At 39.6% G+C, this 13,312-nt stretch overlaps 1 protein-coding gene across 1 annotated transcript in view; it reads left to right on the plus strand.

Moving 5' to 3' along the window:
- ISPD (Nucleotide-diphospho-sugar transferases superfamily protein) overlaps positions 1-13,312 on the plus strand; it is a 95,100-nt gene that overhangs the window by 16,096 nt on the left and 65,692 nt on the right. The window contains exons 4-6 of the mRNA XM_010253984.3: positions 10,014-10,069; positions 10,587-10,666; positions 10,987-11,069. Coding sequence (XP_010252286.2) covers positions 10,014-10,069; positions 10,587-10,666; positions 10,987-11,069 — 219 coding nt within the window. The remainder of the gene's footprint in view (positions 1-10,013; positions 10,070-10,586; positions 10,667-10,986; positions 11,070-13,312) is intronic.

A 13,312-nucleotide genomic window follows, 5' to 3' on the forward strand; every position in this document is an offset into this window, starting at 1 on the left:
CATATTAGGTCCTTCTTGTCTTCCTTCTTCATATCTCTTTCCTTATCCCCCCCAAACTTGGGTTTAGTTGATGCCAAGGCTGATTCAAGTGGCGAATGTTGTAACATAACTTTCCTTCTACTTTCTTCACTGTGCACTAGAGAGTAAGCTTGTGATAGAGTTACACTGTCTCTTGTTAGAAGCTGTTGTCTCAGAATGTCATACTCAAAATTCAGACCAGCTAGAAACTCAAATACCCTAGGTTTCAACCTGCTTTCTATAGGTCTATGCATCCTTCTAGCTTTCCCACTCAATTGTTTCTAAGTGATCAATCTCATGTCACAAGGATTTCAAGGTGGAAAAATAAACCGAGACTGGCTTTTCTCCTTGCTTAAGGTTATTCACCTTACATTTTAGCTCATAGGCCCTAGCCACATTGAAAGGTTGGGAGTAGGTTTATTTCATGATATCCCAAATTTCTTTAGCTGTTTTTGCCCATAAATAATTTCGGCTGATATGTGGTTGCATGGAGTTACACAGCCATGTCATAACCAAATAGTTCTCCTGAACCCATTTGCTATATATTTGGTCCTCCTTGGCTGGTTCCTTGACATCTCCCAATAAATAACTTAGCTTTCCTTTACCCCCAATAGCCATCATGGCTGATTGGGCCCACTCTAGGTAGTTTGACCCATCAAATTTTACAGTGGTAATCTGAGAACTGTTCTCAGGTATGCTACTAGCACCACCAGCCCCTAAATAGTGTTCCCCTTGGCTCTTAAACTCCATTCTTTGTCAAGAAAAGATTAACAAATGCCTTTTGTATCACTGAGACTGGGTAATTACACCCAGAATTTGCTATCAGTCGAACCTACTTTATCCTTCTAGGTTGGAAATTCACCCCAAAAAGATAACCTTCCAAGTACAACTTAGAGTGCAGGGCAGTGCAAGGCTGAAACTAATTGCAGCCCTAATTGGCGACAGTCAAGAAACTAGAATCTTGAACCTAGAACCAGTCAAAGGTCAAGAAACAAGCCAAGAACACAATCAGTTCAGCCGCACCTCTTAAAGTAGCGAAAAAACTATTCTTTTAATGTATCAAGAACAGTTCAGGAGGAAAACACTTGCAGTCGAACCTTTGAAATAACTAGAAAAGGTAATCCTTTTAATAGAAAAGATTGACTTCAGCAAAACTTTGGCCGCAACCTTCAAAGATAAGTTTGAACCCTAATCTTGAGGGTTCTTCCTTTTGACTCTTCTTGATTGCTGGTTATCCTCTGATGCTTCACCAACAATCTCCAAGACTCAGCCGATGATCCCTTTTGCTGGAAATTTTCCAACCCTAGGAAATTCTTGTGCAGCCGGCCATGTCAGACTATCATAAGATTTCCTAGGTTGGCTCTGATACCATGTAGTCGTATGAGACTACTGACAGCCCAAGCTGTGGGGTATAATCAACAGGAAATTAAGAGGATGAGAGGAGAAAGAGAAAAGAAGAGAAGAAGATTTCGAAGGAAAGATTTCAGAAAAGAAGAGGATGATTAATCTGCCGCCCCCCCTTTCTATTTATATTAATTTTGAAGTAAGGATAAGATTGCTTACATGGCAAAATTAAAATCAATAGGAACCACTATCTGCTGATTCGGTCAAGCTTCTTGTGAAAGGAAGAGGAGAAAGTTGTAGATTTCAGCAATAGGAAGAGAAAAGGGAAGAAAGGAGAAGAAGGTCAACTAGGATTGTGTATCATAACCCTAGCCGCCAGCCCCTCATTCTATTTATATTTAACTTAAATATGAGATATTACAAAGATGCCCTTAGTAGGGCGGCAACTCAAACTAAATAGTTACAACTCTTTTAAAAATAAAAACTAATGGGCCCAAGGCCCAACAACTTCTTAATTTAAAAGAAAATAAACTAAACACAAATCGGCCCATTCAACACTCCCCCTCAAGTTGGGAGTAGATGTCACACATTCCCAACTTGCGTAGATCATGCTCCAGCTTATTCTTTGCAACGCCTTTTGTGAGAACATCAACAAGCTGCAGATCAGAAGAAATGTATGGAAGACAAACTTCTCCAGAAGTTACCCTTTCTCTGATAAAATGTCTATCTACTTCAATGTGCTTAGTTCGGTCATGCTGGGCTGGATTATGGGCAATATTAATTGCTGCCTGGTTATCGCAGTATAGCATCATAGGTTCTTCTGCCTATACACCGATTTCTTCTAACAGAGAATGGATCCAGAGAAGTTCTGAAACTCCATGTGCCATGGCCCTATATTCGGCTTTTGCACTTGATCTTGCCACAACTGTTTGTTTTTTGCTCTTCCATGAGACTAGGTTACCCTCAACTAGGGTGCACACTCCTGAAGTTGATCTTCTGTCATCAAGGCATCCTGCCCAATCCGCATTTGTATAAGCCTCTAGTTTTAAATAAGCAAGGATCCTGTCAACTGCCTTACAATGCTGGTCTCGTGGAGCATGCATGTATTGACTCACTACACTTACTACATAGGAGATGTCTGGTCTTGTCATACACAAGTATAGTAGCCGACCCACAAGTCTTGGGTATCTCCCAAGGTCCTTTACTGGTTCACCTTCTGATGCACTGATCTATGGTTCTAATCAATGGGGGTGCTAGCTGCCTTTGTTCCAAGCTTCCCTGTCTCTTGGAGAAGGTCCAAGACATACTTCCTTTGAGAGATAAAAATTCCATGTTTCGATCTTGCAACTTCGATGCCTAAGAAGTATCTTAGTTCTCCAAGATCCTTAATCTCAAATTCCTTATGCAGGTTCCTCTTCAGACTATCAATCTCACTCAGATCATTCCCAGTGACAATAATATCATCCACATAAACAATTAGGATTGACACCAAAGATCCCCTGCGCTTCACAAACAAGGTGTGATCAGATTGAGTTTGAGTGTAGCCAAAAGCAATCAGGGCCTTTCTGAATCTGTCAAACCATGCTCTGGGAGATTGTTTCAAGCCATATAGTGACTTCTTCAGCTTGCATACCTTTCCCTTTTCAGCATTATCATAAAAACCAGCTGGAAGATCCATATACACCTCTTCTTGCAGATCCCCATTTAGGAAAGCATTTCTTCACATCCAGTTGAAGCAAGGGCCAGGAGTATGAGGCAGCAAGAGAAAGGAGTATCCGAACATAGGTCATCTTTGCAACTGGCGCAAATGTCTCTAGATAATCAATGCCATAAGTCTGTGTGTACCCTTTCGCAACAAGTCTTGCCTTGTACTCTCTATACTTCCATCTGCCTTATACTTTACTGTGTAAACCCATCTGCATCCAACTGTCTCCTTGCCTTCTGGTAGGTCCACAATCTCCCATGTCTGATTCTTAATCAAAGCCTCCATCTCTTCTTGCATAGCTGTCTTCCACTTAGGTTTGGAGAGAGCCTTACTAACACCCTTGGGTATAGACACTGAATCAAGAGAAGAGAGAAAAGCACGGTAGGAAGGAGAAAGTCCACTCTAGGATAAGTATTGTGAAATACAATGAGCAGTACACTTTCTCTTCCCTTTTATAAGAGCAATAGGGAGATCAAGGTTATCTGTAACAGTGTTAGTAGGACCAATGGGAACTGAAATAGTAGTAGGATCAAGAGGAATACCTGAATCCGTATCAGCCGAATCTGGAGTGTCCAAGGGATCGACAGGAAGTGGTGTGAGTTCTGCTGTAGTGGAATCAACCACCTTATGAAGTCTCTGCCGTGAGTAATGCTGTGAGACAGAACACAAAGGAGGTGGCAAGGTAGGTGACATCGGGTGGTGGTCAAGCACAGGAGCAGACACAGGGACTGGAACTTGGAGAGGGATAGACTGCTGACTTACTTCCCCAAAACACTCCCCCTGAGAAGGATTCCTTGAGAAGAAGTACATAGATTCAAAAAAGGTAATGTCCATAGTAACATACCGGTTCCCAGAGACTGGATCATAGCAGCTGTACCCTTTCTGATTCTCTGCATATCCAAGGAAGACACATTTCTTTGCCTTGGGATCAAGCTTCGAACGGTAAGGACCAAGGATATGCGCAAAGCAGATACACCCAAACACCCTTAGAGGAATATGAAACATCTCCCCCTGAGGAAAAAGAAGGCTGAATGGAGTGCTTAATCCAAGTATACGAGAAGGCACCCTGTTAATCAAATATACTGCCATGAGAACTGCATCACCCCAAAAACGAACCAGAACTGTAGCTGTGGTCATCATGCTTCTTGTCGTCTCAACAATCTGTCTGTTCTTCCTCTCTGCAACACCATTCTGCTGTGGACTGTAGGAGCAACTACTCTGATGGACAACACTATACTCCAATAGATATGAGGCAAGATGTCTCTCAAAATATTCCCTAGCATTGTCAGATCTGAACATCTTTATTCTCGCTCCAAACTGTGTTAGTACCATCTGGTGGAATAACCTCACCAAGGATGGTACTTCATCGCGCGATTTCATCAGGTAAATCCAAGAATATCGAGAGAAATCATCCACAAACAGGAGAAAATAGCGAATGCCGCTCATAAAGGGAACATGATAAGGGCCTCACACATCCAAATGAATAACATTGAAAGGAGAAGAACATCTTTTATTACTAGGTTTAAAAGAGTGTCTACAATGCTTTCCAAGTTCACAACCTTCACACTTTAAACATGACAGACTCACAGACTCAAACAGTTTTGGAAACAAAGAACTCAAAGATGGTAAAGACAAATGACCCAGATGATTATGCCAAAGCATAATCTGATCCACAGATTTTGACTCACTGTCCCTGCAAACATGATTACTTCGGTGAAGAGGAAGAGCATCCAGGAGGTAGATTCCATTCACTTCATGACCACACTCAATCGTCCTCTTTGAATCCAGATCCTACAAAATACAACGTCCAGGAGAAAAAATTACTGAGCAGTTCAGATTCTTAGTCAAACTACTAACAGATATTAAATTGGTGCTCAATCTAGGAACATGGAGGACAGAGGGTAAACAAATGGAATATTAATCTTGACAGATCCCTTCCCAACAATAGGAACATGGGATCCATCAGCTGTGGAGACTCTATCTCTGCCAGAACAGAATTGGTAAGAGGAGAAAATAGTGGAGCAATGGGTCATGTGCTCTGAGGCTCCAGAGTCTATAATCCAAGGAGATCTCTCCTTACCTGAAGCAGAAACATAGTTTGCAGTGACATGTGAACTACCTGTGTGGGCAAAGGAGGTAGAGTGAGCTCCACCTGTGCTACCTGTACCTTGTTGTCCGCTTGCGGCTGAACTGGAACTAGTTGTATCCCTCTGATTCAGAAGAAACCCAAACCTCTCAAGCTCGGCCCTTATTGCAGCAGCTGCAACGAACTCCAAAGCAGCTATAGTAGGGGGGCCGGAGTGTCACCAGTAACTGCCATGTGCGCATTTCCTTTCTTATTCTTCAATCTGGTAGGCACAAGATGTGGGTGAAGCTTCCAACAAGCATCTCTTGTATGCTTAGGCTTCTTACAGTGGTCATAGACCAAGTCCCTTTTGTCTTCCTTCTTGTTTTCATTGCCATTCTGTTTAGATTTCACAACACTTACCATAGCGGACTGATCAGAAATGAGATTCTTCATCATTACATCCCTCCTGCACTCCTCTCCTGAAACAAAGGCATATGCTTGGGAGAGAGTGACTTTGTCCCTGGAAAGAAGATGTTGTCGTGCAATGTCATACTCAGGGTTAAGGCCAGCAAGGAATTCGAACACTCTATACTTCTCTAAGTGTCTTTGATAGGTAGCTGCATCCTTGGTGGGTTCCCAAGTAAAAGTCTCTAGATGGTCGATCTCCTGCCACAGGGTCTTAAGGACTGAAAAATAGGCTGCAACAGATCTATCTCCCTGCCTTGTAGCAATAATCTGATTTCTCAATTGATAAACCCTAGCAACATTCTCCCTTTGTGAATAGGTTTCTACAACCCCATCCCATATCTCCTTGGCAGTATTTGCCCATAAAAAAATCTTACTTATATGTGGCAACATGGAATTACACAACCATGTCATTACCATATAATTTTCCTGCACCCACCGGGAGTTGCCAGTTTCAGGTTTCACCTCTTCACCAGTAATATACCCCAATTTTCCACGATCCCCAATGACCATCTTTGCAGATTGGGACCATTCCAAGTAGTTTGTACCATCCAACCTAACCGTAGTAATGGTCCCAGCTCCGAAGGGGTCTCCAGCTCCTCCTCCCACAGGTCCCATTTCATTCCCGGGCTTATATTCAACTCTGTGTCCCTCCATGCTTCTCAAAAGGGTATAGAAACAAATAAAAAATGCAGCAAGAACAAACAAAACACCTTCTAGAACCAACGACACTCCTTTGGTGTCCCAAACATTCTTTCCACGAAAGATTCCTTTTTTGTGGGATGAGAGAAGAGAGAGAAAAAGCAACCGCCCTCTCTAGGAGCCTCCAAACCACGTGGGACTTGAATCGCCCCTTATAAAAAACTCCAAGGAACCCTAAAAAATTAGGGCGCCACTACCTAGGTCAAAATTGAAGAGTCCAACAAAAACAGGATTCTTTCCCTTTCTCCAGTTTTTCTTGATTCTGATGAGAAACCTAGACCAGCAACAGGGCATACAGATCCATCAAGAAAATCAAAAAACTGGGCTTACCTGAGAGCTTCGATCAACCTCTTAAATCTCCATGCAGTCGGCCGATCTAGGGCTGCATGAGAGAATCACTTCCAGAACCTTTAACCTGCTCTGATACCAAGTAGGAACCACTATCTGCTGATTCGGTCAAGCTTCTTGTGAAAGGAAGAGGAGAAAGTTGTAGATTTCAGCAATAGGAAGAGAAAAGGGAAGAAACGAGAAGGTCAACTAGGATTGTGTATCATAACCCTAGCCGCCAGCCCCTCATTCTATTTATATTTAACTTAAATATGAGATATTACAAAGATGCCCTTAGTAGGGCGGCAACTCAAACTAAATAGTTACAACTCTTTTAAAAATAAAAACTAATGGGCCCAAGGCCCAACAACTTCTTAATTTAAAAGAAAATAAACTAAACACAAATCGGCCCATTCAACAAAGTCCTAATAAAAGACAACAATTAAAGTCCTAATAAAAGACTAAAAGACTAAAGTCCTAATAAAAGACTTAACAACTATTTGTGGACTGACACTTAAATAGCTCGTAGTTGTATACGAGTACAATAGAAAGAGGTGGGGACCACATAGTAGTTGTATACGAGTACAATAGAAAGAGGTGGGGACCACATCAGTGGTTTCTACTGACTAAGGATATTGAAATTCAGTACAAATGGGTAAAGAGAAGTGCAAACTCACTGGCAGATGGTTTAGCTAGGCAAGGGGTGAACAGAAACTCTTTATTTTGGACTTTATTGTAATTGTATTTGGTGCTCATTGATTGTTCTACGGAGCTAAGATTGTTTAGCCCCCTTGCTTTGTAATTTTCTTAATATTAATTAATACATTTCACAGTTATTGATCAAAAAAAAAATTAAAAAAGGCATAGATGATGATGATTTGTACTGTACGTATTTGTATTTGTACTCATTCCAAACTGAGCCTAATGGAGTCATGCTAACTTTGTTCTCAGGACCTACGGATCAAGGAGAGTCATCAAGGACAAAGCTACTAGCATTTTATCAGGGACTGAAACTTAGGAAATCATTAAGTTAAATACCTCTTATAATGGAAGGTGACTCTTGAGTAGTGGTGAGCTGGATAACACAAAACAAACTGGGACCTGGCTGTATAGACATGTAGTAAGGGAAATAAAGAACTTAATGACAGATTGACAGAATTGAGGGCTCAAATAGTAAGGGAAACACCAAGATCTGCATGGAGATTCTCTAGCCAAACAAGGGGCAGTAACCTTTTTTTTTTGGGGGGGGGTACTTCTAGGGATGTGGATCCCTTGGATTGCATACAGACTTATGGATTGGATGGGGGTGTCTAAGGCTGCCAAATCCTTTTACATCTACATTCTTTCAAACTAAATTAATAAAATGTGAATAGTTACCTATCTAATACAACTATTTTTTTTTATCATAACAGGTAAATTTCATTAAGAGGAAAGAAAGGTACAAAGGGGAGGGGTAATCTCTCTTAACTCTCTCATAAAAAAAAAAATACAAACCAGAAAAGATATTACAATTGAGCCCAAAACAAAGAGCCCCATTCACCCCTTGTTTAGCTAACTCATCAACAAAAGAGTTAGCACTTCTTTTGACCCAAATGACTTTCACTTTGATGTCCTGTGTCAGCCACTTGACCTTCTTTTCATTACTGCAGGTCAACAGTCCATTATTGTCTTCCTTCATCCAACCCATTACTAGTTTGGAATCTCCTTCTATAATCAGTTTACTAATGTTCACCTCCTTTGCTCTTTGTACACCTTCCTAAGCCACTAGAATCTCAGCCCTAAGAGAGTCACCTACTCCAATTGGTCCTGAGAAGAGAGCAATTATTTTCCCTTCCTCATTCCTTAGCACACTCCCAATGTCCAAGGGCCCTGGATTTCCAGCACTATTTCCATCAAAATTCAACTTGATAAAACCACTAGGAGGGGTTTAAAACGGGATTGAGGCTTCCTTAACCGGGGATGAAGTGGCAACTTCTTAACATTTCATCTATTGAAAGATCTTTAAAAAGTTCCAAAAACTTCAGCTAGTGTACCACTCTAGTAAAGATCACCTCCAAAATAGCTTCTTTAATATTTACTTCTCTCATTTCTGTAAATATTTTTGAATTCCTTTTCTTCCCAAATGGTCTAGCTAATGGCAGCCCTTACATATTTCCACATTATTCTTCCCCCTCTTCTTTGGCCAACTGAAAAAAGTAGAGGCACACAAGCTTTGAACATTAGGTGGCGGAGCCCACCTGCACCCAAACAAAGAAAGAAACCATTCCCAAATACCTTTAACAAAGTTGCAGGAGATTAACAAGTGGTAACAATTCTCATCATCAGCCTTACAAAGAATACACCAATGAGGGGATAAACAGCTCTTAGGTCTCTTTATTTGAAGCAAATCATATGTGTTGATTCTTTCCAGAAATGCTTTCCGACAAAAACTCCCAACCCCGTGTGGAATAGGTTTACACCAAACCTCTTCTGTAGGAAAAGACAATCCCCCACTAACATTTGGTTGGGGTTAAGGCTTTGAAAAAGGATGCACATGTGAATGAACCGGAGGGAGAAAGAGTCCAAATCCTGTTTAGGCTTTGTAGGATCTAAAAAAAGCATCTAGAATGTCCATTAGTCATGGTACTACTTATGTCCCTAATAGCCCTTCTGAATCCCAAATCCTAGCATTTGATTACTTGATGTATGAATATGTTTCATCCACTAATCTCCTGTCCATGTGCATCTAAAATATTGGAAATTTTATTTTCTTTTTTTGGTTATAGGTGGAATAGGCCAATGGATATTGGTATCTTTCTTCTAATAATTTGTGGTTCATTTGGGAAGAGAAGGGCTTTAAAAAAGGGAAGAATGGTAGAATCTTCAAATACAAGTTAAGCAATGAAGCATCCCTTGTAACAATTTGTGCTTTCTTGAAGCCTACCATAATGGTGGTTTCATATCAACCTGCATCACCTCTATTATACTCCTAAGATTAACTTGCAGCCACAGAGTTTAAAACAAAATTTTTTAGATAAATAACTTTCAATTTTATTAATTATGGAACATAAGATGTACATAATTTCTCCCTTGCTTTTATGTACAATTATGCCCATAACATTTGATCTCTCCCACCCTTGCTTTGCATCCTTTACTAGCTCATCTGCCATGCTATTGGCAGCCCTTTGTACCCATCTAGCTTTTACTTCTAGTCTTGAGTCAAACACTTTTTTATTCCATTTTTATAGGACCATAATGCTACCTCTCTGCTCTTCAATCATTCTATCAGCTTAAGTTTAGAGTTTAGAACAAGATATAATGCATTAATTTCTTCTTGATTATCATTTATCCACATTTTTTTTTTCATTTATAAACTGCTAGATGACTGTTTGTTTATGAAAATAGGCAAGCATGCCGAAGCAATATCTTCCACTCCTAGGTCAACCAATAGCTTTGTATAGGTACGTGGAAGTACTTTTAAATATTTCCAGAATATATGAAGATAACCGAGTTTTTAGAACTGTTACTGATAAAATCTGGTACTTATATTGGGTGCGCTGAGAATCTATTGCAAAATCATATTGATAGATGTTGGCCATAAAGGGATTAGGGTAATAATGTGATAAGTCCCATGTATGAGATCTCTTACCCCAAAATTCAACCTGTTCAGTGGTTATAATTACCTGATATATTGTGTTCTTTTGAAATATCAGGAAACAAATACAGTAAATTCTTTACAAGAAAGTCTAAAAGACATACAGTGACAATCATATTTATGGGCTGGTTTTGGTGCTGGAGCTGGGAGGTCTTTTAGTAGGGAACCAACTAAATATGGATTTGACGCCCAATTTGAGAGCTAGGATATCACCAGAAGATGACTTAGAGTCTTAGTTTTCTTATAGATCATTTTTATATGTTGCATTTTCTGTTTTTGGATCCCTTGTTCCCTGAAAGCAAAACTATGCTGTCTGTTTGCAGTTTCTATACTTTTTCACGCATGATGGAAGTGAAGGAAATTGTTGTAGTTTGTGATCCATCCTACAGGGACATCTTTGAAGGTTTGCAAAATTCTTGGTTTCTTGTTTCATGCATCTCTTGTTCTCGTTTTTATGCCTCTTTGATCTTCCATTAAACATAATTTTACTAAATCAGTACTTTGCCTTTTATAGATTCCGTTATTGCAAATTTCATTCATATATTCTAAACTAGAAATAAAATTAATAGCAACAACAATTTAGGAGTAAAACATTTTGTGTTTTATATTCCATTTGTGGCATTTAAGTTTCCTTTTATTGTACTTGGTTGAGCTTGATCTCTTTGATTTGATCATTGTGTTATCATAAGCATTGCAAGCTTAGGTTGTTTCTCTTGTTCTCAGACACGAAAGATAAGATTGCAGTAGACCTTAAATTCGCATTGCCTGGGAAGGAGAGACAAGATTCTGTGTTCAGTGGACTTCAGGTGCATCCAAAATATTTGTTGTTAGGTTGCTAGTGGGAAATCTTTTTTGCCTTTATTTTTCTTTAAATTGTTCAAGAAAGTCAATTTTGATTGTGGCTGTTTTATATATTATGGGCATTTTTTGACTCCTGTGTCCACCAATTAATATCAATTGGCATTTGTAGAGGGTGCAAAATGGCCATACTAGCTTCTGCTTAATTATAATTATAATTTTTGTAGGGGACACAATTTATTAAAGATGATGTGATATACAAATATCCAGCATCAGAATGATACCCAAAAATATGCCTGTATTATTTTGTTTGGTATAATATTATGAACCATTTCTTTTTATCAATAATAGGATCAACAGATTTTATTAATGATAGGAGCTTTGCTATTAGTAGGTACTAAAGAGGGAAGAAACGGAATTTATAAATTTTGAAAAATTTGACATAGAAAAAGTAGAGACCTGAATCATATTAGATGCATCAAAGATAAAAATCAAAGATTTTTGCTAAAGGAATAGGAAATTAAAAAAATGGAGAAGCTCCTTAAAAAAATTATCAATTGAAGAATATATAGAGGGTCCGAGCTGGGGAGGGATTGGTAGTTCCAAACTTGTATCCCAAAACAAGTTTGGAAATATATGGAGAGATAGGCTTGTTATGGTTAACTAAACTAATAAGATAATGAAAACAAAGAAAATGCTAGATGAATGAAGAAAGAGCACCATAGTGCCTATATTATAACAAAGAAAATGTTAACAGCGGGAAAGACCATATTTTTCTCACAGGTTCAGAAGGGATGGAGCAAGACAAGAGTTTGACTCATTGACTGCAGCAAAGAGGCAGAGCCTGGTCGTCCCTTGTTTATGGTTGAAGAGATAGTGCCAAAAAATTGAGTGTTTAGGGGTGAAGCTTGCTCGTGGGAGCTTGAGGCAGTTTCTTTTTCTGGGTCTTTCTGGGGTCTCAATGTGAAGTCTCAAAACCCTTGAGGGAGACATTGTAAGTACTCAAGCTGGTAAGAGTTCTGAGGAAAAAGAGATTAGATAGTTTTCTCAGAAGTCATTGTGGGGAAATTAGGAAGAGATCTTGGTAGGAAGATGCAGGGAACAAGGAAACTTGGGTTTCTGAAATAGCATACTTCTTTCTCAAAGTCATCAGTGATTTCTAAGGAGACAAAGAGCACCAATACTGGGCATCTAATTCACATTACCAAAGTCTTTTCCAGGCTGAAAGATGGGCTCATAAGTGCAGACCCAAGTAGCAAATTCAAGAGAGTCTATAGAAGGAAAAAAATTGAAAGACAAAACTCGTTTGATCAGAGACACTATTGTTGAGAATCTAGCAAGCTGTTTTCCAGTTGGTGGTGAGAAGGGAGATACATTAGCAGACTTCACTGAAGAGATTTTGGCAAAAAAGGGGGTGTTGTCAGGGGAAGAGGATGTTTCAGAAGAAGGTGATGAAGCTGAAGAGAAAGAGGAAGGAGTGGAGGATAGAGTTCGAAAAGTTGAGAAAAAGGTGGTGGAAACTGGTCTCCTAGTGAGTAAGAAGCTGGGCCTATTGGTTTTAGGAGGGGAAGAATTCACTAGAAAAGCACTTTGGCAGTTAGAACTACAGTACCCACTGAAGCCCTTGATATGATTAGTGTCAGTTTTTGGGTTTCTGTTTAGGGAGATTTTCTGTTGGGTGGTCTTATTAGCATTGGTTGTCTGAGGGTTGTATGCTTCGGAAGTAAGTTTATGGGTAATTTTCTGAGGTTTTTTCAAGGTGCAAGTTTCTTTTGTGTTTCTGGGTTTGGGAGTTTTGGTTTGTCTCTTGGGTGCTTTGTCTTTCTTAGTGGGTACTTTTTTCTTCTCTTAATAAATTTCCTTTTTTATTTACTACCCAAAAAAAAAATAAAAAACAAATGCAACATAAAAAGTCATAATGATTATCATGGGATTAGAGGAGACTAAGGTGTTCCTGATGGCAATAGGAAGGCAGGTGTTGGAGGAGACATGGAGGATAGGGAGAAGAACAGAAAGGGAACTCTTTACTCTTTAGGCTATCTTGGGGTCTGAACAAGAAAGCAGGGGCTACAGTGGCAGGGGTAAGGAGGGTAGGAGGGGAAGGACTTGAAAGTCAAAATGAAAGTGGAAGTGAAAGACTTCAGATCCATCAGCCTGATTGGGAGTGCATATAAAATTATTGCAAAAGTGCTGGCTGCAAGGTTGAGGAAACTGATGGGTTCCTTGATTTTCAATTTTCAGAGAGCATTTG

This window comes from Nelumbo nucifera, chromosome 5 (assembly GCF_055504915.1).
Source record: "Nelumbo nucifera cultivar China Antique chromosome 5, China Antique-T2T, whole genome shotgun sequence".
Taxonomy (NCBI): domain Eukaryota; kingdom Viridiplantae; phylum Streptophyta; class Magnoliopsida; order Proteales; family Nelumbonaceae; genus Nelumbo; species Nelumbo nucifera.